Source organism: Trichoplusia ni, chromosome 16 (genome assembly GCF_003590095.1).
Source record: "Trichoplusia ni isolate ovarian cell line Hi5 chromosome 16, tn1, whole genome shotgun sequence".
Classification (NCBI taxonomy): domain Eukaryota; kingdom Metazoa; phylum Arthropoda; class Insecta; order Lepidoptera; family Noctuidae; genus Trichoplusia; species Trichoplusia ni.
Window position 1 is genome coordinate 8,404,759 of NC_039493.1, and position 23,369 is coordinate 8,428,127.

The window sequence follows — 23,369 nt, forward strand, 5'->3', positions numbered from 1 at the left end:
GCCGAGAGGAATAAAAATAAAGGAAAGAAATAGATACAATTATTCCATTTACTCTTACAATTCAACAATAATACATATTCTACGTAGTATAATACTAACATAGTCTGTATTAAAATAAAAGATTAAGTATATCTTAAAAATATTTATATACGCTTTGTTACGATTAATACATGTAAATATGATATTATAGATTTAAAGACAAATGTAGCTCTTTGTGCAAAATAGAGGTTTACACTCGTATATTTTTATTTTTTAAGTATAAATGTGAATGCAAGCGAGCAAGTATGTCATAATATTTATGCAATATATTCGTTGTCTAACGCTTGCTTAACCTTTCAAATACTTAATTTTCACGTATTAATTGCAACAAAGTCAGTAACAAATGGCAAATAAAATTGGTAATCCATAATCTAAACATCATTGACAAAACTTTTCTATAACTCTCAATGTACAAAATATTACTTTTTTCTATGTAAGTGTTACCTGAGCAAATATAGCCACGTCTCGATGGACGGTTAATTTATTGCAAAACTGTGATTTACAAATTGTTATTGTAGTAACTGTTCACACTCCGTTATTTTCAGTATTACTAGTGTATAATGCAACTGCTTATTTAGCAAATGCCTTTCTGAATCACCAAGTAAAAGGATCTGTTGCCGAGACGAAATAATGTTGACGCGTATTTCTACACAAAAATATAAAGGCATTTACAAAAAAAAAACTATTTAAATAAATTTTAATTTCATCCATGATCTGCATACATCATAATCTTACTTTCTAATCATGAATAGCAGTGAATTAGTTAGCACCAGCGGTAAAGCCAATTAGTATCGGTAACGCGTGACTACAAGCGCCTACAAAGGTGTTAGCGCGAGACTACGACTTCAAAGCTTTTAGACAAATGCACATCTAATATTTGATTGCTTTTTTTCTTTGCAGGTTTGGGTTTTTATTTATTGTTTCGTAGAACACAGCTTACATTATTTTAGACGACCGCCTGTCCGTTTCATAGTTCATTATTAAAAATATATTACTTTATTTCGTCTTTCAAGAAAATTTCGTAACACAGATACTTTCCAAGTTTTATACATCACAGTGTACCTAAGCATTAAATGCCTAACAAAACTTCGCTTCTGTGATAAATATATAATTACAATTATATTATTATGGTTGGATTACTGTCCAATCTATTGTACAAATATTTTGTACATTTCTAAATAATACACATTTGTTAATATGCTTAAAATCTATTTTTGTAAAAGTTACATTTTAGTACACTTTTCTTTTAACTGCCGAACCTTATTCTAAAACCAGGTGTTGCCATAGGATAAAATAGTTATTTTATTATTGCAGTCTTCGAAGACAAGTCCAACCAAATGAGACAAGAGTGACTTGTGTAGATCAGTTTCTTTTTATTATTGAAGTGTAAAATATGGCTATGACATCATAATGTGGATCATATTGGCCCGTCATTAGTAATATCGGTATGTGGTCTGGCATATCGCGTTAAGTCGGGATCTTTATTAATAGCTTAAAACCCTCGCCGAGACTTCGGGCAATACATACAAATAATTATTAACCTTTAATTTAGTTATTAAAAAGGGCAAAAACCTGTTATTTACTTCAACTTAGCTGTTGGAATTAATAAGAGGAAAGAAATCTGTCTAAAGAATAAATTGTGCAAACCATTAAGTATGGCAAACTTTATAACAATTATTTATATGGCAATGCACGGTGTGAGTCAGCTCATTATATTTCTGTGACGTGATTTTAGGTTTACACTTTAAATAGTGTTTTTATTATTAATTCCCAACAGCAATGTTAAAGTAAATTAATATTTAAAGCATTGTTATTAAGACGGATTAACTTCTACCACTGTATTCATGTGTTGAGGATGAGGCTTGAACTCCACAACTTCTTTCCACACCAATTCTGTCAAAATAGAAGAAAATCATGATTAGTTATATTATAGTATTCTTATAATATATTATGTATAACGTTTTACTCTAACAACTACGACAGCCGTATGATGAGTCACAACGTGAGTCAGGAAATATCAATTTAATTATTTGTTATTTCGAACGAGTAAAATACTAAACAGTCTAGGACGACTTATCATCATCGGCCTAGCCTTTTCCCAACTATGTTGGGGTCGGCTACCAGTCTAACCGTTTCAGCTAAGTACCACTGTTTTACAAGGAGCGACTGCCTATCTGACCTTCTCAACCCAGTTACCTGGGCAACACGATACCCCTTGGTTAGACTGGCTGTCAGACTTTTCAAGCTTCTGACTACCTGTAACGACTGTCAAAGATGTAGGAATAACAGCCGGGACCCACAATTTAACGTGCCTTCCGAAACACGGAGGAACTCGTTATGACAAAGATGGTCACCCATCTACGGACCAACCGCATCAAGCATGGCTTAACCTGTGATCGAAACACTTATGCGGTTATAGCTTAGCCACGAGCTCCTCTAGTCTAGGACGACTCTCAACCGATAAATAGATGTGATTCAAAGGCGAAAACATAAAGCGGATTTGAAAAAAGTTTTGATGTGAAATCTCTGCAGAAACAAATAACTTATGTTTTGCATGCTATAATAAAACGGACCTATATAAGGGTAATACAAGGATTAAAAAAAAATAGGGATAGTAACTAACTTTTTCCATAAAAATAAACTCAATACTTAATCCGATCGTGCCTAATTATCGCATCATATCCATATCAATCAGATAACCTGTTCCAGTTAACAAACCAATTTCCCATTAACAATAGAACGATAACAATGTAAATATTTAGGGGAGAAACTAAATATAAAGGCACATTTAGACGGCGCAAGAAATACCGCGAGTTTCAATTCATTACGGAGCCGCTAAGCTCTCGTATCAAAAGTTGTATGTTACTGCCGATGAACAATCGCAGCTTGTATTATATTTTTCGCATCGTCTAAATCAGGCTTAAATGTAAGCGGTAACTCATTAGTGTGATACTCGGAAACGACTATCTATACAGGGGATAAGGATTAAGCATACCCACGCTGACTTGAAATTGATTAGTTTATGCAATATTGATAATCAAGAATAATAATGATTTTGTGAGATAAATAATATCATACTTTGTAATTTGCTGATTTCAATGCCGTACTGGTTATCAGATATTTTTGGAAGGTATTTTTTTAATAAGCCTTTTCTTAGGATTTTCTAAACCGAGAACTAATTACAATGCCAATAAACATGACAGCTGGGTAAGACATTATGGTTAGTTAGAATGCAAGATGGTTAAGAATAAATTGATGCAGGCTTTCTAATTCACGTATGAACTTAGTACCGAGTATGCTGATAGTCGATCTAGACTTAAAGTTAAGCGTAAACCAAGTGTTACATACAGTATTGCTAGTTGTTGTAGTTCCTAACTGATGATTTTTACACAGACTTATATCGCAACTTATATGCACAACTTATACAAGGAGTAGAGGTTACCTTTCCATTTGTCAACTGGCAGTTCCATATCCTCGAAGCTCTGGTCATAAGGCGCGGAGACGGGCTCGTCGTCAGGATCAGCGTACTGAGCCAAGTATTCGTGTGCTAGAGCTTGCTCCGCTGTTATACGTCTAGAACACAATTTGAACATTTTTAACAGAGAAAATAACAAAGCAATTTAGGAAGGAAGGTGGGATGGCAAGAATTCTTGCATCATTCATATGGTTTTCTAGAATAGGGCATGCAGTAAATCAATAATAAGGTGGTGGGACGAAAAAATGTTACAGGTTAGCCAGAAAGGCCCCTAAAATAGGTTTGTTTTTGTTATCGTAGAAGATACGTATATGATAGATAAGATATTTTCTATATTGGGAGAGGGATATTGGATGAACTTGCCATGTCTCAAACCATACCTATTTCTGTTCATTTGGTGAACTTAAAAGTAGAAACATGTAGATATACCTGAGAGGGGAAAAGGTAAAGTCGGGCATAAAGTAAAGACATACAAAATGGTGTATTGTATGTGGGTTATCTATAGAGATAATATTATAGATTAGTTGACTAATGAATGAATGAGTGTGGTATAAGTTGTCACGCAGCAAGTGCACGAGCACCGAACTAAATGCGACAACAATATAGTCGAACAAAGACATAACAACAATGCGAACAAACAATAGCGATCGAAAACAAATCGCTTTTCTGCGATCTAGGAGTTTGTTTTGTGTCAAGTATACCTACTTGGTGGCTACCGCCAGTAGATTTGAATACATACTGAACTTTTACGAGAAACTGTAATGGCCCTAATGCAATCATTATAATAATAGAGAAAAATTTAAGTTGACACTAATGTAGCTGTAAAAAGAGAAAGTCTGAATTTATTTATTTAAATTTGTTCTTACTTAAGCGTGAGTTAAAATAAAAACAAAAGTATGATATGCAAATAGCATCCTTAACATCATAGCAATAGATTTTTTTATTAATTTCGTTTTAAAACCGGGGTTACCGGCGAGAATAGTAAATTTTTCACTTTTACTACCAGGAAGTAAGGCTTAAGAAACACACTTAAATTCAAGAAATGGTTAATCTTAATATAAACATGGACCCAGTTAACCTTAGCATTATCAAAGTGTTTCGAAGCGTAGGCGGTGGGTTTAATGATATTTCAACTTGATAATTTAAGGAAAAGCAAGGCAAACAGGTTCTGAGATACCAAAACAATTTGTGAGTCACTGTTTTTTTTTTCACATAAAGTAGCAATTGTCTCAAAAGAAAACATTACCTAAATGAAAATAGGTCAAGGTTTTAGCATAAATTGGGGATCTCTTCAATTTAATACAGATATTCTTATGAGTTCGACCGCGACTCCGTCGCCGCGTAAGTTATTGATTTGAGACTCCGGTCGGGTTAGAAAACAGTCGGGCGGTCAAAATTATAAAAATTACTGTTTGATATTTTCGTTGTAGCTTTAAAATCCCTATCGCAAAACGCTGGGGACGCAAGTTTCTAACGTGGGATCGTTTAAACCGTTGTCAACTTTAACGTCAAACGACGTTGAGACTGGTCTGTTTACCATAATCTTTTGTTCTTAACAGAACAATGATTGCATCGACAGATATGTTTTTAGGCGAAACAACTTAATTTAGACTTATAACAATAGGTTTTTTGCAAGTGATATGTTGTATAAAAAGTGTTAAATGGATCGTTTAATTTTGAAGTTCTTCTAGGGGCCTTACTCTAACCTCTTCAAGAAAGACTTAACGTTGTGGAATCGTGACAGAGCACTGCACTTCGAAGAGTAGTTTTTCTTTCTTTTTTCGCTCTAGCTACAGCTTACTTACCACTTTATAACGATGTTTACTTACAGCACCCGAGTCACAAGCGGTGGTAGGTACCTTGTTAATATTTATAAATAATGCATTACAATTCACGTATACATGAATGTGTTACTCACTTGTCAGCATCCAGTTCCAGCATGAGTTCCAATAAGTTGACGGCCAGCGGGTTGGCCCCGCGGAACACTTCGCGGAAATCACGTCTCTTGAGCGCCGGCAAGGACTGGATGTAGTTCCTAGCCTGAAACATGGCAATAACAGATGTGTTTACGTACAAAATTGGGTACGTTCAGTAGCTGATACCGTACCGTAGTTCATACCGAATAGCTTGTTTTGATTGTAAAATACAATTTTGTGTTAAGATCTATTGCAGTTCAAGACTTTTCTCTTCTTTGGGTGGGATATTCCGAGCTTTAATTTAAAATTTCTCAAGTTTCTTTAGGACTAAATAAAAGCTGAGAAATATTCGTGAAACTCTACATTCTTTAAGACCAATCATTGAACGATCAAATCAACGACAGTTCATCGATTATGGTCTGTTTGCTTGGAACCAATAGGGTCTAATTGCTATAATTACAAACCCAACAGAATTTTCTAGTGTCCTCTTTTAAATTACTATCATATCCTATCCAACATGCTTGTACAAAACCTTAAAAGTTGAATGCCATATTTGTACATTCTGATATTTTATTTACCAATTATGGCCTGTTCTGTATGCGACAATTAACACGATTCATGATCACAATGACAAGTAAGAGCGACGTCACAAACATAGAAACATAATGTAACATACACGTTTTCTTTATACACACAATTGTGGAAACAGAACACAAGTAACGACGGACTCGAAGATCTATTTACAAAGTTAGTACTATTTAAACGCCTTGGAAAATGACATTAAACTTTTTTTTACAGCCTTTATTAATTTGTACCAATGCAGTCCAGAAACAGTGAAATATCTAGATGCTTTCTTATCCAATTTATCTAAATATTCTTGTAATAAGCAGTTTCTAGTTCCATTATTTCGCTTATCTTGTTAAATATGTATTGTTTAATCTCAGAAAGCGTCAAAGCCTGCATTAGTTTAAACTATTCATATTTTATAGATTATTATATTAGTCGTCTCACTCACCTCTTCGCTAATTATTTTGTCAATAGTCTCTTGATCTGGTCTTCCGCACAAAAACAATATTCTTGTGAGGTGATCAATATCTGGATGCACGCATGTTAAGGTTACACAAGCACCAAACTTACACAAGCCGCGGACACGACCAGACAACATCAATTAAAAGCGAGTTAATGGAAAGCACAACTGCCATTGTTGATCATATGTACATAATTACACCACAAGACCTATGAAACAATGAATGGAAGCTACTTACTGACTCCGAAGATATTTTCGTCATAAACTCTTGCGCAGGTGTTCCGAGTATTTCCATGATCAAATTCAATTGATGGATATCTGTCTCATCCATTAAGGTTGAAAGCCATTGGGGTTTTAACAAAATAATTAAAAGCTAAGCAGTGATCGGTGCGTAAGAGCGTAATTATGTAGATTTTTTTTTTGTGTTTTAACTATTTACCGATTGAAAAACCAACTATGAGAAAAATCTAAAAATATTACCAAGGTTAAGACACAATTATACTTACTCCACCCAGTTACCAAAATACAAATGGCAACACTAAACAATTTTGATAATGGTAACAAATAATTAGGGGGCGTTTGTTTATACTATTATGGCTTTTCAGATTAGTAGTGATATGAATTTTATGATATTTTTGTGATTTTTATGAACAAACATGAGTGTTTCAGTTTTCTTACAACATTATAATTCAGGTTTTGAGTATTTTAATTGTGTATAATGTGTAGTTCTATCTTTCTAAGAAATAGACTAAGTACTTTACAAAGTGGTTTCACAAAAGTTCGAATAGTAGTATTTAGGATGCTGAATAATATATTTGTGGAATGTTCTTTTGTAGGTGTACAGTTAATGAGTTTCTGAAGGTTAGACACATGAACATATCTATTGAAATTGCATCTTCATCTTAGCAGTTCATACTTCAAAATAATAAAAAGCATGCAAAAAAAAGTTTATGAAATCATTTTTAAAAGGATACGGTCTGAACCTGGGAACAGGGTTCTACCTGTCAGTAGTTCTGCCATAATGCAGCCCACTGACCAAATGTCAACTGTCTGGTTGTAATGCATCCAGTTGAGCATGATCTCAGGGGCTCTGTACCATCTGAAAATATGTTACTTTCGTCTATACTATAGCATTTAATCTTTATTCAATGGAATAAGGAGAAATATTTTATGTTTCAAGGGATTTTTCGTTAAATATTTTAATGTAAGAGAGATGTCCAGTAAAATATGAAGTTTCAAGCTAAATGAAATCTATAGCATATATATTAAAATAATAAAAAACCAGAAGCTAAAGGTGTGTCGAAACATTGAGCGGCACTGGTGAGCAGCCGCGGTAGGGTCGCGGCGTCATGTTAAGCTTACTCTTCCGCAAACATTTGTTGTCATATACACAACTAGAATTAGGTGCAGAAATGCTGGCTAGGCCTGAACCCCATATAATTAAAATGTTTTCTGTTTTTAGCAATGTTAAAGTGTTCAGGTCTAGTGCCATACCCACGTCTTGCTGCTGCCTTTACCGGGCGATATTTTGTCACACACTAACATTAGCTTGCTCTATCCACAAGTATAGTAAACATACCTTGTAGCTACATAGCCAGTCATCTCTGTTTCAGTTGGCCTGGCTAGACCAAAATCTAAGATTTTCAACTCACAGTCTTCATTCACAGCAATGTTAGATGGTTTTAGATCCTACAATATTAATACTTGTGTTACACAAATGGTCTTGCCAAAAGATATTGGCATGGATGTGAAATTAAAACATGCAATATAATTTAACAAATTAAGTTTGAAGAAAATACTGATTATTAAATTAGATAAATTAGTTGATTTCTTTGTGAATTCAAAATAAAATGATTCAAGATATATATTGATCATGTGACTAAATAAGATTTTATTTTAGACAAATTAATTTAAAAAATACTGTACAAAAATCTTTGCTTTGCCTATGTTTTGTTTAATCAAGTGTCTGCAATGATTTGTCTACAGTTATGTGAAGTAAAATACAGCTGTAAATAATTATAATTAATAACAAATGAACATACCCTATGGATGATGCCAGCTGAGTGTATATATTTAAGTCCTCGGAGTATTTGATAGACAAGGAATTGAACATGGTCATCAGAAAGCTTTTGGGTGCGGACAATATTGTTCAAGTCTGCCCCCATCAAGTGTGTGACCAGATAAACTTGTTGAAACTCTTCTAGAGTTTTTTCAGGACTAAACACATCCAATAGACCTATTGTAGGAATAATAGATTTTAGTTTTAATTTCAATTTGTTCTTCAGATGTTATATAAATTTCCCATATTTTAATAACACCAGCCTGTAAGTATCCCACAGCTGGGAAAAAGCAACTTATCATTTAAAGAAGGATTCTGAGTATTGCTCATTGCAATATTTTGTGGGTTTTATGTCAATTGTGTTGTAAACATTTTCAGTTTTGATTCTTTTTAGAAAGTATCTGATAAGTGGTCCCCGTTTAAAAAATATATATTTACCAATAACATTCTCGTGGTTCATATGTTTTAACATCCGCAGTTCGCGGTAAGTCCGCTTAGCATGTACGGCAGATTGGAATGGTCGCGCCAACTTTTTGATTGCCACCTTCATATTATGGACGGTGTCGATAGCGGAACTGTAAGTAAATTGTTCATCTTAGATGCAAGAATAGACAAAAAGAAAAATAAGCCCGCCCACGTAAAGAATGTCGTTCGATATTGTGCATAGGAACTGTTGTCTAACTGATATTGCAAGCTATAGATGTACAACATAAATAATAAATTATTTAAATTACATAAAAATACATACTGGCATAATGCCGAATATATTCACAAACACATACCAAACTTGTCCGTAAGCACCTGAGCCCACAGGTGTAAGCATTTGGTATCTTTCCGGGACAATCCATTCCGTTTTATTAATTTCCACCTTGTGGTACCGAGGCATCTTGTTATCTTCGACAGGATATTTTAATCCAGTACTGACTTAAATAAAAATGAGAGATAAAATATAAATTATCTGACACCCGACTGATCCAAAAGAATTTATCACTTTTTAAGGCCACAGATTACTATGAAATTTGAAGCCAGACTAAAGACAAACAAACATCTAGTTTTCTTTTAAATGCGGATATGATTACAGTAGAAGTTTTCAATTTGTTTCTGGTTAATGATTTATGAATATTTTAGTTGTTGATCAGTGGTCTGTATGTCAATAATAATTTTAGTCTAAGTTAATATTTTTTATTACAGCAAGGCCATTTGTATTTGTATGCAAATGACAGTCATTTTATGAATGAAATCTCGAAAAGCGCTATCAATTTTACTGATCGGTTGGACATGATAGTAACACACTTCGGCAAGCAGCTGTCATCTGTCAAACTTGTAAACTGTCAGTGTCAAGCCGTCAACATCTCAGATGTTCACTTGAGCTCCGAGTTTTGCTTTTGTTCATCTTTTCACAATACGAAGCAATTGAGTAACTTTTAATCATGGCTCAAACTGCGGGCGTTAAGCCCATGACCATTGCCGGTCGTGTGGCATCCGAACGTGAAAGATGTTTAGGAATGACCGATGTTGAGAGGGCTTGGCGTAAGCAATGGTTACAAGATCAAGTCTTGGCTCCTAACGAACCTGTTCATGTACCCGAATACTGGAAAGAGCGTACTAATATTATCCGCCGTATCTACCGTGCACCTTTGGACAACCTTTTCAAAGCTCTTACTCCAATGCTGGTGAGGTTACATAACAATAACCTAATAGTGTAAACAATTTGTTAAAGGTAGTGTATACATTGAGAACTATTTCAGGGAGCGTCGCGTGCTGCTGATTATAGATACATCGCTGGGAAATTAGGATTGATCACTTTCGGCGTTTTTGCAGGCCACTACTACTTCAAATACAATGGAAATGTAAGTATTGAAAAGTAATAACTGGCTATATATTGTTATATATTTAAATAACAACACAACTGATTTATCATAGCTGGATTTAAAGACAAATATTATGCAAAGTGTAGTAAAACAAACAAAAAATGAAATGTAAAAGAACACAAAATATTTCTGCACTAAAATTGCACGCACAGCTATAGAAAGCAGTGGACAACAAGTGGCAATTGGCCATTAACAAATATATTATAACCTTTTAATTATATTGGCAACTTTAGATTTACTCTCATAGAATAAAATATAGGTGGTCTCTGAATAAAGATGCATATCTAATTACAGGACTGGACCAGGAAGGGAGGCTGGAGAGTACACAAGTCTAAGCCCATGGTGTTGCCCGGCCAACCTGGCTTCCCTAAGAAATCAGATCGCACTGTTGGTGCTGACTATGCAAACACAGGCTTCAAGAATGCCCCTGATGTATAAATACCAACAAAAATATCAAATTTCTGAATGTATTGTCATCAAAATGTTAATTTATAGTTACTAAAAACAACAATAGTTAATAAAAAAACCTTTATTAATAATATATTTTATTTGTGTATAAATAGACTATGCAAAATGTATGCCTTCAGAGTTGAAAGCATGTAATAACTTCATGAAATCATCAATGTCCATCATTCTTGCTCTTGCTTGATCCTGTTCACATTTTACTAATATCTCCTGGACTTTCTCTTTGATGTCAAAGTCTTCGGGTATTTCCTAAAACAAAATTATATAATATGAACATCCTAGAAGTGTTGAGTTAAAACTAATATGGACTGAAAATGTCTTTGACTTGTAGTGTGTGAAGGTGGACTGAAATAGGTATAAGAAAGTATAGCTTTTATAATTACTGTTGTGTATGTGGATGAGTGTGGGTCTTCTATTCCATATAGCTAGCAGATAAAATACTTGATAATGTGAATTTTCTATCCTGATTTGGAATAACACTTGTATGGGCTTATCTATATTTCAATACACCATACCAAGTTGAACTATCTCAGTTGTTATTACCTTATTATGTAAAGAGCAGTGTACTCTGTAATTCTTTTCTAGCACAGCCATTGTTGTGCCATGTTTGAAGACGGCTGATAATGTTTTGTTTTTCCTTACAAAAGCAATTCTTGTTAGTCCATCCCATTCCACAAAGTTTATAGGTGGAGGTGGGTTTCTGGGTTCAATCCTTACCACGCTGGACTCCACTTTCGGTGGTGGCCTGAAGTTATTTTTACCCACCTGAAATAGCAAATTGATGAATAATAAGTTGTATGTGATTTCACAAATTTCATTTATCTTTTGATGGTATTGTATTACCTTCATCAACATGTCAACTCTAGCCAGTAGCTGGGTATTTATAGACAACCTACAGTATAACTTATCCCCAGGTTTAGCCACAAGCCTTTGTGCAAACTCTTTTTGGAACATAAGGACAGCACATCTGAAGAAGGGTCTGTGTAACAGTAGTTTAAAGACTAGAGGTGAACTGATCTGGTAGGGTACATTGGCAACACATATGTCAAAAAAAGGGAGTTCTGTTTTGAGTACATCTCCAACAAGGATCTGGAGTTTTGCTTGGTAAGGAGTTCCTTGGACACGTTTCTGAAGCTCAGCCACCAACCTAAAATAATTTTCATAGTTATTATATTTAATATTAAACACTTTTCACAGTTTTGAATTAGCTACATGAGCCCAAAGAAGACAAAAAATATTAAATGTGACTAATATCAGTAATGAATGAGTTAAAGACAGTTAAATTCATTTTTCACCTTGTATCTATTTCACAAGCAACTACTTTCTTGACTCTATCAAGTAATTTGACCGTCATGTTTCCAGTACCAGGACCAATCTCAAGAGCAACATCTGTAGGCCTCAAGCCAGATTTATCTAGCATTGATGTGATAATCAGAGGATTTTTGAGAATATGTTGACCAAAATCCTTGTTGAATTGAATACCTAAAAAGAAAAATAAATTGTAACTGTGCCAGAATCCTTATATCTTGTTTAAGGAGTATATTTATCAGAAACTTTATATTTTGTTTAACCTTAGTTTAATAATAACTGTTAAGTTACCTTGTTTTGCAATTTCATTATGTATTCTAGTCTTCTTCTCTGCTTTAACTTTCGGCATTTTTGTTTCAGATCGTTTCCCAAACTATTTATGTCAAATTGTAAAATAAAAATAATAAAACTTTAAAATAAAAACACGCGCCTCAAATATCGCACACATTGAGCTTAAAATCTGTCATTTACTGTCAGATATCGTACCAACTGTCAAAAGACAATGAAGGTATTTTTGCTTTTTTGTTTTCTAGAGATGAGAAATCGATGACAATTCCATGAATATTTTAATTTTCGTAGCGTATACTTGGTCTAAGAAATTAAATAACACATCACTGACTTTGTTTCTTAAATAAAATATATAATTAAAAGTGCATAAAGAGCTAAAAAGTTTAATAAAAACGAGTTATATAGATTTTTTGAAGATTCAAAATGATTTAAAATAAATGAAATTGGGAGGTAAATAAAAGAAAAATCCTATATACGCTTGCAATAACAGTTAAAATAGAAGTGGAAACTAAAATATAATCTTGTAAAGTTACTTCACTTGTATCGATTTTTGCAGTTTTCTTTCATTATAATGTACTGACATTCTCGTTATTATTACTAAAAAACAGAAATTTCGCTATCAATAAAATAATTAAATGTGGCAACTCCACAAATTTTGGCATGGTTGATCTTTACGGGACCGAGTGAAATAAAACCGTTTCGTAGAATTATTCAGAAAATGGAGTGGAAACCAGAACAAGAAGGACTAAGACAAATACTAACACTTCTCAAAGAGTCTCAATCACCAGACACAGCAACTCAAAGGGCAGTTCAACAAGTATCCTTTTCATAATTTTCTCGTCTATAAACCTATCGGCGTGGATATTTTTTGTTACTATAACCGCTTTATTTTTTATTTATGTGTAAATCGTTATCAATGTTTTCATTATTTCATGCATTTTTACATAGTAGTTGACGCTTACGCGTTCTTAGCTATTATTTGTTTCATCTCGACGCTTACGATAAAATCGATTTTTCCGACATGACAGCCATTGACAACCTTTATTTTCCTAACAATGTAATCTCAGAAATTGGAAGAATTGAATAAGTATCCAGACTTCAACAACTATTTGATTTTCGTTTTGACTAAACTCGTCACCGAAGAAGAACCTACAAGATCTTTGAGTGGTTTAATTTTGAAAAATAATGTCAAAGCTCACTACAACAGCTTTTTACCTGAAGTGGCTGAATTTATCAAGCGGGAATGTCTATCAGCAGTAGGGGACCCTTCTCCCTTGATTAGGGCTACAGTGGGTATTATAATTACCACTATAGCTAGTAAAGGGGAGCTAACATCATGGCCCGATCTCTTACCAGCCTTGTGTCAAATGTTAGACTCTCAAGATTACAATGTTTGTGAGGTATGTATTACTGTACTATTAGGATATTAAAGGTTATAAATATCTGAACAAATGCTGTTAAGCTGAGATTGTTAATATAATTTAGGTCAAATAATTTAGCACTGTTTGTATAATTGATAACTTTGAAATGACCTCGCACTAGACTATATTTCTAGAATTTGTCTATTTTGTGAAAGATTTAATTTCAAACTAAGTAATAATGATGTTCAGAACATTATTGAGTTTCCTATTCTGTTCTTAAATGTTACAAAAAACAATAAAATAATGCTTTAAATCATAAATATGTTTTAAAGAAATTTAATCATGAGTGATGTTTTCAGGGAGCATTTGGAGCATTACAGAAGATATGTGAAGATACAGCCGAGATCCTCGACAGTGATGCACTCAACAGACCTCTCAATGTGCTTATACCCAAATTCCTTCAATTCTTCAGACATTCATCACCTAAAATCAGATGCCATGCTATTGCTTGTGTCAACTACTTCATTACTGGTCGGACCCAGGCCCTCATGTTGCATATTGATGCCTTTATTGAGGTAAGTTTCTATCTACTTGTATCTACTCAAGTTAATATTATATTCCTTGAATTGTTTTGAAACTTTTACAAGCAGAAATATTTTTATTATAGGATTTTCTAAAAAACATTAAAGTTTTAAGATTAAGTAATTTCTAATGGCTTTACTGAAACTAAACATTATCATTTACTTATTTATATATTATATATATGGTTTTATTGATACTGTGATGTAATATTAAGCATTTTGTCTACAGAACTTGTTCCATTTAGCAGCAGATGAAGATCCAGATGTTAGAAAAAATGTTTGTCATGCTTTGGTTTTGTTACTTGAAGTTCGACTGGACAGACTCATTCCACATCTCGCTAATATCATTGAGGTAAAGATATTTCTTTCAATAAAATAATATTAGCATTTATGTGTCATATATGGGTATCCATAGATTTTATTAACTTTTGTTGAAATTCAAGGCAAGTGATTCAAATAATGACTCAGCACACAATTTCTGATGTAATTTACTCACCTGTGATTAGTTATGAACAACTAAAGTAATTTAAATTTTATAATTATATTATAAATATCAGCTCCCATGCTATAGATTGGTTTGTATTCAGATTGTTAAAATTTTGTTCATAGATGATACAACACAAATTAATTAAGTGACATTCAAAAGTTGAACATGTTTATTTTCAATGTTTATTTTTTTGTTATACAGTACATGCTGGTGAGAACACAGGATCCAGAGGAAGGTGTTGCATTACAGGCCTGTGAATTCTGGCTCTCATTAGTTGAGCAAAATGTCTGTCATGAGGTAAGCTTCAAATTATAAATGAGTGCACTTTAATTTAGGGTTTAAGCATTTTAATATAATAGTATGTAGTAACAAAAAAAATATTTCTACTCAGTAAAATTATTTTGTGCAATATTACCAAATAGCTTCATTTGCTCAAATGTCTACAAATTCGGATCATTTACATGTAATAATTTTCTTAAGGTGTTGGGCCCGAGACTGCCTGCCCTTCTTCCCATCTTGGTCCGCGGCATGCGCTACTCAGAGATGGCCGTGGTCTTGCTGCGAGGCGACCGCGACGACGATGCGGATGATGCGGAACCCGATCGGGAGTCCGACATACGACCGCGGTTCCACAAGCCACGCTCACACACCGTTAAACACAATGGTACAATTTACTTTTAGATATATCGCATGTTTTTTTATTTGTGTAAAACTTAATAACATTTTCGTAAATAGACGATACAAGAGTTTTGAATATTCAAATGTCAGATATAAGAGCGTGTATTGAAGTCAAGATTTTATGGACTGCTGATGCGACGTAAATCGAAGTGCGAATCTAACCATAGGGATTCAATTCTCATATCAGTAGTTTTCAGTCGCCTGATTAACATGGAGTGCATGCCACACCAATAATAATTTCACTAACATATGGTGCAGCGGGCGCGGGCGACAGCAATATGTCGGGCGGCGGGGAGTCGGACGATGACGACGATGATGGAGCAGACGCCGACGACGGCTCGCTGTCCGACTGGAACCAGCGCAAGTGCAGTGCCGCCGCGCTCGACGGACTCGCCAACGTCTTTGGAGCTGACCTCCTGCCTGTACTCTTCCCCATACTCAAGGAAACCCTCTTCCATGAGGATTGGGTCATAAAGGTAAAATAGCAAAAGATATCTATTTTCCAACATTACAAAATCTTGGTATTTTCCAGGGCTTCAAAATTCAAAATGGCTTTTTTACCTACTATCTTAGGCTTATCAATGTAGATTTTATGTAGTCTAATATTTGTAGTGACTCAACTTAATTATGTTTACTTTACCTTGATCAAGTGGTTATCAAGAAAGTCCTTCAATTAATCTATTCATAATTCACAGCAATTTACAGCCTTCTTTTATTTAGAGTTTTTCAGAACAATATAGGACAGGTTCATCTAAAAACTAGTCTATATTCTATTCCATAGTGACTAATATTAATTTATATAACCATGTAGTATCGTAACTGTTATGTATATGACAGGAGAGTGGTATCCTGTCTTTGGGCGCGGTCGCGGACGGCTGCATGGCGGGCATGGTCCCGCACCTCCCGGACCTGGTCCCGTACCTCGTGTGCTGCATGGGCGAGCGTAAGGCCCTCGTGCGAGCCATCACCTGTTGGACACTGTCGCGGTATTCGCACTGGATCGTCTCGCAGTCGCACGACCTTTACCTCAGGCCTGTCATGACCGAGGTTAGCTAATCACATACTTAAAACTACAGTGTGACAACTTGCCTAAATAAATGTGAAAATAAATAATAATATATTTCCTTTTAGCTTTTGAAATGCGTGCTAGACAACAACAAACGTGTACAAGAGGCAGCTTGTTCAGCCTTTGCTACTCTTGAGGAAGAGGCATGCACAGAGCTTGTACCATACCTTGGCTTCATATTAGAGACTCTAGTGTACGCCTTCGGTAAATATCAACACAAGAACTTGCTGATACTATATGATGCTATTGGCACACTAGCAGACTCTGTTGGACACCATCTCAACAAACCAGAGTACATCAACATGTTGATGCCACCACTTATCAATAAGTGGAATGTTCTAAAGGATGATGATACAGATCTTTTCCCCTTACTAGAGGTAAGATGAACTCCATATTCAATCCCACTATCTTAGGTGAATTCTGTTATTAATTAATATGTAATTTGCAGTGTCTATCATCAGTAGCAATCGCCTTACAGTCAGGCTTCTTGCCCTACTGTGAGCCAGTCTTTAGGAGATGTGTATCTTTAATAGAACAAACACTGAATCAAAATATTGTAAGTACATTAATTGTAAATTATTGGATGCGATTATTAAATGTAAATTTCAGCCTTTCTAGTAAGAATCAAATCAGCACATTAGCATATGTTTTCCAGGCAAATAGTCAGAGTCCAGAGCAATTCGAAGCACCCGATAAAGATTTTATGATTGTTGCTCTGGACCTGCTAAGCGGACTCGCCGATGGGCTGGACAAACACATAGACCACCTTGTGTTTAACTCCAACCTGATGCAACTTCTCTACCAATGCATGCAGGATCCGATGCCAGAGGTATATCTTGTATGTGACTCATGCTTATCTAATCACAGGGACAAGGGCGCATAGGGCATTTTTGTTATGGTCAAGGTATTGTGGAGTTTAATGTATTTGTATCATATAAGCTTTGTAACTATTTGGTTTAATGTATAATTACTGGTTGCGTTGTCCAAAATGGTTAGCCTGCATACTGGTGTATATTCATGTTTTTTAGAGATGGTTTGAACAATTAAATCATCCTATGATTAGCCAGTGCTAGTCTCAGGCCTCTCACAAGTTGTGTCGTAACACTCATTTCCAGATCGATCCAGCTACTTTACAAGGAAGATGCTTATATTATAAATAACCTTGGGCATGCTAGATTAATTTATGTTTGTATTTAAAACTATCGAAATAGTATTTACCTAGTAATGTGTTGTGGATACATTTTGCTGTAGCTGGAAATTACGAAAGCTTTACCACGTAAAACTCAACACTATCATCAGTAAAATATCCGGGAATGACACATTGCTCTGTACATGTACCTAATATTATTAATTTTATTATAATATGTTATGACATAGGTTATGGTGCTCTGATAACTTGTGACGTTGTAACCGTACTCTTTGGATCGCGCAACTTGTTTTTGCAGTTTTCATCTTGGTATTTAGGTTGATGGATATAGCATTCTATTCACCAACACTATTATTAATATTCATTGTATTACTAGTTTTTGTAACAACCACATAACCGTAACTAACACGTATTGGGCTAAGGGATTAATTGGTTATGTTGATGAATTAATATTTTAAGTTGTGTTTATAACGTCAGGTCCGACAGTCGTCGTTCGCGTTGCTGGGTGATTTGACAAAGGCGTGTTTCCAACATGTTCTGCCGTACATACCGGAGTTCCTGCCGATACTCGGCATGAACCTAAACCCTGAACTCATTTCTGTTTGTAATAACGCTACCTGGGCTATCGGCGAAATAAGTATCAAACTAGGTAAGTGTTAGTTTAAAACGCGGCTATTCTCTTTTGTAATAAATAAAAACATAATGGAACCAAATACCTATGAGTCTATACACTTTTCAGGGCCAGAAACATCAAAGTATATCCCCCTTGTTTTGAATAATTTAGTTGAAATCATCAACAGGCCTAATACACCCAAAACCCTACTTGAGAACACAGGTAAGTGACATTATTGAATAACATATAATTTAACACATATTTCTGTTTATAAGAGAGAGAAACTAATCAGTAATGTTTTATTATTTGCTAGAAAAATAAACAATTCAGTGAGTTTTGGTGGCAGTCATGTTATGCTGTAATATGTATAATTATTATAATATGTACTATGTTAATATTCAATGTTTTATATTGAGTTGATGTGATGTTTATAATTACTTGTATACCCCATTTATGTTTACTGTAGCTGCTGGTCTATAACCAGCAGATTGTTTAAATATATTATGTATCAGAATACCTATATGATATGTTCTAACTCAGTACTAAACAACACTGCTATAGACATCATTTACCAATTTCCCATTTCTTCCACAGAACATAATATTTATTAAAACAAGTATTTTATTGCATACTATATATTTTTCACGTAATATAAACACAAACAGTAGCAAATCTCAACGCCTTAGCTTACCTTACATGAATGTTTATTTTGGTTTCTGGGGTATAATGTAAATATTTATAACAAAGTAGAGCCGAATACTGAAGTGTGTGGCCGAATTGAAAGATGGCGTAGACGCGGCAGTAATAGAGCATCCGCTTGCACGACTCACGAGAGCCTTGTTCCTGTGTCCCTGTCCGTAACTCATAGCACTTACATGTCCAGATTGTCCAGCCCTGCCAATGTAGCTCTAGGCCATCTTTCCTCAAGCATACTATATATTTATATATAATTTGATAAATTCCTTAGCATATAAAACTGTTAGTTTTTCCATTTGTAACACTAATTTGTTGCTGTTGAATTATGTAATTTAACTATGTTTTGAATGGTTTGTTGATTTGTTTTCTTGGTTTTGTTCTCGGTATGTCGTGGCGTGTAGCGATTACTATCGGTCGGCTAGGTTATGTGTGCCCCCACGACGTCGCACCCGTTTTACATCAATTTGTACGCCAGTGGTCTGTAGTCATTTTTTTTATTATTACTTTATATTATTACTATTACGTTTAATAAATAAGTTATTAACCGGTATTATTTCGATTGTGGATGGTGTTTGTCCATGGCTTGTTAATATTATTCTTTTATACGATATGTTATTCCTGATTTAAGTTGAACCAAGCATGAGAATATTAATTCTATGTATTACTGTACGGCCACACTTTGCGGGATTTGCTGATTTGTTGGGTGATATCTACTATTTGATCATGTTATTTTCAGTGCTGTACTTTATATGTGTTGAACACCATCCGCTTTCTAAACAATATAAACAGCTAATATAAACTATTATTTACACCAAACTGCAAGACAAATTGTTTTGACTAACTCCCTAAGTTATTTTAATGTAGTATGCTAATTTATTTATTATCATATGATCAAAATATTTTTTATTTAAAATTATATATTTAATGTAATTTGCTTACAGTTTGGAATGCTCTAAGTTCCAATGTCTATACAAGTATTTACATGTGCCAGTTCAATATTTGCTATTCACAAGTTTTCCCTTTGTCCTTCAATTTCCTTAAACAATCCACAATAATATTGTTTTTATTTCGCTTTAATTATTTTCATCAAATATATTAGAACAATTTAATGTTTTGGATGATATTTCAAATAAGCATCATAATTTAGAAATCATTTCTAAAAATGAACGACAACGTTTTGAACTATCATCTAATTTATATTATTGAATCGTGTTAAGATTGAACTAGCAAATTCTGACAGTTAGAAATTTGGTATCAGGTGTACATCATTGCGGAACATCCGCGACAATGACGAGAAAGACTCTGCCTTCCGAGGCATCTGTCAGATGATACAAGTAAACCCAGCGGGAGTCGTACAGGACTTCATGTTTTTCTGCGACGCTGTCGCTTCCTGGACACACCCTAAGGACGACCTGAAGGAAATGTTCACAAAGATCCTTCTCGGCTTCAAGAACCAAGTCGGCGAGGAGAACTGGCGCCACTTCACCGACCAGTTCCCCGTACAACTCAACGTGCGCCTGTCCGCCATGTGCGGAATATAGACGTGATTAAAGCGTCATGGTAAGTCGCCTTCAACTATATATATTGTAAGCCGTATATCGTCCTTGTATCCGAGAGGTATCACAAGTGGTGTGTGTCCGCAGGGGAACCAATGTCAGCACGGGTCGGGACGACATTGTGGGTGCGGCAGCCGCGCGGGCTGCGCCCCCAGCGTAGGGAACACTTCGCGCCGGCCCCGCCCGGCCGCTGCTTCTGCCGCCGCGTTATGTGCCAACACATTGACCTCTCTACACTAGCGAGGACATTTACACATTTGTATCTAGCGACAGATAATATCGTTTACATTGTAAATTGTTACACTTCATTCTTCTCTTTGTTGTACCTGAAAAATAAATGGTTTTCGTTCGATGAGATTTACATGTAGAAGCGGCGTAATCACTTAATAATAACCGGACGTGCATCGGAGATCAGGAGGTGGAGACCGGGCCGCCGCGGCCGCACACGCACAGGGCGGTACACCGTGCACGTGAGGTGCTAGGCTTACTTATTCTTACTTGTTGCAGCGATGACGCACGTTGCATGCTTGCGTGCGCATTCGTATAACCATGATAACGAGTGTACATTCATTGGCCCTTATAGTTATAGTTTTACTCACTAAATTTTGTAACACGGTGACTTTTACCGAGTTAGTTGTGGAATATCTACTGTAATTGCATGAACCTTAGAGATAGTTTCTAGTTTGTAACCTAAAGGATGAGACAAGTTATGTTTTCCGTTTGATAACAGTTTTTAAATTAAAATGTAATTATTCTAAAATTATGATTGATTTGTATTTTATCAAATTGAAATTTGTTAAATATTTTTCCACTATCTTAAAAAAAAAAAAACAAATATATTACACATCGAATCATTAGAGTCTCATCACGGAAATTATCTAAAGAAACAATAGTATAAGTTACTATTTCGTGTCTAATTAATTACGTGGAGTGATAAGGTCGCTTTCACTAGTCACAGTATCGTAGATACCGTGCCTAGAGCTCCACGCGACAGTCAATACAAGTGGCGATGTCAGGGAACAGACTGGCGCCAGTCACATCGCTCGCCTTACTGCTCGTCATTTAATATATAACTTAGGTTGACTGATGCCATTTACTGCTCAACACAAATTTAGCACGTGTTTATTTTGTAATTCACTAACATTAACACACCGCATTACTGCAGTTTGTTTTAGAGGATTTCAAGTAAGAGTCATTTGGTCACTGATTATGTCAAAAAAGCATTTATCTACACCCACTAGAGCTTTGCAAATATATTTTAGTAGGTATTTAAAATTGATATGTTAACTATTATTTTATATAAATTACAAGACTTAGTAAAATCGAGAATTTATGTCAACTGTGATTTGTGACTGGTTTTTTTTTGACTAATATATGTGTATGATGAATATATGTCTGTGTCAGTGTAGATAATATTATATGATATACTGCTTTGATAGATTTTATGACGGCTAGATTTCTGCTATATAATATACCAAATAGTATTTTTACGTTGTATATTGTTTAATGGAACTGTATGTTGGGTTGGCCGTGCGGGCGGACGCTTGCGGGCCGACGCACGACGCCTACTCGGTGCCGTAGCCCACTTATGAAAACCTCCGAGGTTTACAAGGTCCCCACTCGTGTTCGTTGTGCCGCGACCGACGCTCGCACTGGCCAACTTGTATGATTGATATAAAGTACTATTTACGTGTATATTTAATTAAATAATATTATGTATATGTAAATACATATTGCGATGTATATTATTATATTCAAGTAAATTGTTATTTTTTTGTTTTATAAAAGCTAAAAGTCTGACTTTAAACACTTGTTATTATATATCATTTAGTTTTCAGATACGGGGATCTGAAATTATATAGTTCAAGTGAACGTTAGTATATTTACAAATTTCAACCGTAGTTTAGGGTACAGTGTCAATCTAATACGGTATTTCGGGGATATAAGGAAATTTGAAACATTCCGTGGCTTGTAAATTTAATCTTTTGGCTCAGTCACATCTCAAATTTCATTTTAGAGAGTCTATACGTATATATTTATATATTATTTGTTGCGTCTCACAAAATTTTGTACGATTTAGATGGTCGCGATTTTGTCGTTTAGGTAAAATCCCCGATCCTGAGCCCCAGTGAGTTCCTATCCCCAGTCCTTTCTAGTCCCATCCCGTGTCGTGTGCCAACGAAGCCCGGTCGACTCGCGGACGGATGAGGCGCGCGCGACGGCCGCGTCCTATCCGAGGTAGCTATTTCACACTTCGGTACCCGTAGAAACATTAAATTACTGTAGCTACCTTTCGGCTAAATTTGAGACACATTGTTTATTTTTTAAGTAGAACCCATTTTATATCGATGTTACGGGTGGCCTCGTAATTTATTTTTAAGGTTAGTAGATTTTATCGTCATGATTTTTTTTAATGTAGATGTTTGTTTTTCCTAAAAAAACCGTGATAATAGTTGGATAAGTGATCGCATGCGTGTATGTGTGAGTGAGGCGGCATTCGTAAGGCACTCCCTTCCTTGAAGCATAGTTAGTATTTTATGAAAAATATTATAGTCGTATCGTTTGGACGAACATTAATTGTGATGCATTGTCGATATAAATGTAGGTTGTCTGTGTCGCGTGAAATTGTCTGTGTTGTGCATTATTTTCAAAACGTACATACTTTGTACATGTCATACATATATTATATGCATGTGAATAATAATCACATTGTCCACATGCGTTACGATATTCCGT

At 35.0% G+C, this 23,369-nt stretch overlaps 4 protein-coding genes across 6 annotated transcripts; 2 read left to right on the forward strand and 2 right to left on the reverse strand.

The window, feature by feature from the left end:
* Positions 1-34: 34 nt before the first annotated feature.
* LOC113501942 (mitogen-activated protein kinase p38b-like) lies at positions 35-9,552 on the reverse strand. 2 transcript variants are annotated; one of them, XM_026883271.1, is made up of 9 exons: positions 9,299-9,552; positions 8,955-9,091; positions 8,500-8,693; positions 8,037-8,146; positions 7,432-7,556; positions 6,446-6,525; positions 5,433-5,554; positions 3,482-3,612; positions 35-1,932 (listed from the first exon to the last, which is right to left on the reverse strand). In XM_026883271.1, the coding sequence occupies exons 1-9, from the start codon at positions 9,400-9,402 to the stop codon at positions 1,853-1,855; spliced, it is 1,083 nt and encodes a 360-aa protein (XP_026739072.1). In that variant the 5' UTR covers positions 9,403-9,552; the 3' UTR covers positions 35-1,852. The 2 variants fall into 2 exon arrangements, with proteins under 2 accessions (XP_026739072.1, XP_026739071.1); XM_026883270.1 differs by lacking the exon at positions 6,446-6,525 and adding an exon at positions 6,696-6,775 and having other exon boundaries at positions 9,299-9,550.
* A 275-nt stretch (positions 9,553-9,827) lies between these two features.
* LOC113501967 lies at positions 9,828-10,869 on the forward strand. The gene is made up of 3 exons (XM_026883300.1): positions 9,828-10,189; positions 10,265-10,366; positions 10,682-10,869. Exons 1-3 carry the CDS (start codon positions 9,947-9,949, stop codon positions 10,823-10,825), a joined length of 489 nt encoding a protein of 162 aa, XP_026739101.1. The 5' UTR covers positions 9,828-9,946; the 3' UTR covers positions 10,826-10,869.
* Positions 10,870-10,900: 31 nt separating this feature from the next.
* Positions 10,901-12,641, reverse strand: LOC113501944 (probable dimethyladenosine transferase). The gene is made up of 5 exons (XM_026883274.1): positions 12,452-12,641; positions 12,148-12,334; positions 11,696-11,999; positions 11,396-11,617; positions 10,901-11,101 (listed from the first exon to the last, which is right to left on the reverse strand). The coding sequence occupies exons 1-5, from the start codon at positions 12,507-12,509 to the stop codon at positions 10,952-10,954; spliced, it is 921 nt and encodes a 306-aa protein (XP_026739075.1). The 5' UTR covers positions 12,510-12,641; the 3' UTR covers positions 10,901-10,951.
* Positions 12,642-13,081: 440 nt separating this feature from the next.
* Positions 13,082-23,178, forward strand: LOC113502019 (transportin-1). 2 transcript variants are annotated; one of them, XM_026883376.1, is made up of 16 exons: positions 13,082-13,265; positions 13,516-13,848; positions 14,169-14,384; positions 14,620-14,742; positions 15,079-15,174; positions 15,358-15,541; positions 15,805-16,031; positions 16,393-16,602; positions 16,687-16,998; positions 17,070-17,177; positions 17,277-17,450; positions 18,246-18,417; positions 18,508-18,603; positions 19,479-19,554; positions 20,336-20,637; positions 20,721-23,178. In XM_026883376.1, the coding sequence occupies exons 1-15, from the start codon at positions 13,167-13,169 to the stop codon at positions 20,616-20,618; spliced, it is 2,709 nt and encodes a 902-aa protein (XP_026739177.1). In that variant the 5' UTR covers positions 13,082-13,166; the 3' UTR covers positions 20,619-20,637; positions 20,721-23,178. The 2 variants fall into 2 exon arrangements, with proteins under 2 accessions (XP_026739177.1, XP_026739178.1); XM_026883377.1 differs by having other exon boundaries at positions 15,814-16,031.
* Positions 23,179-23,369: the final 191 nt, after the last annotated feature.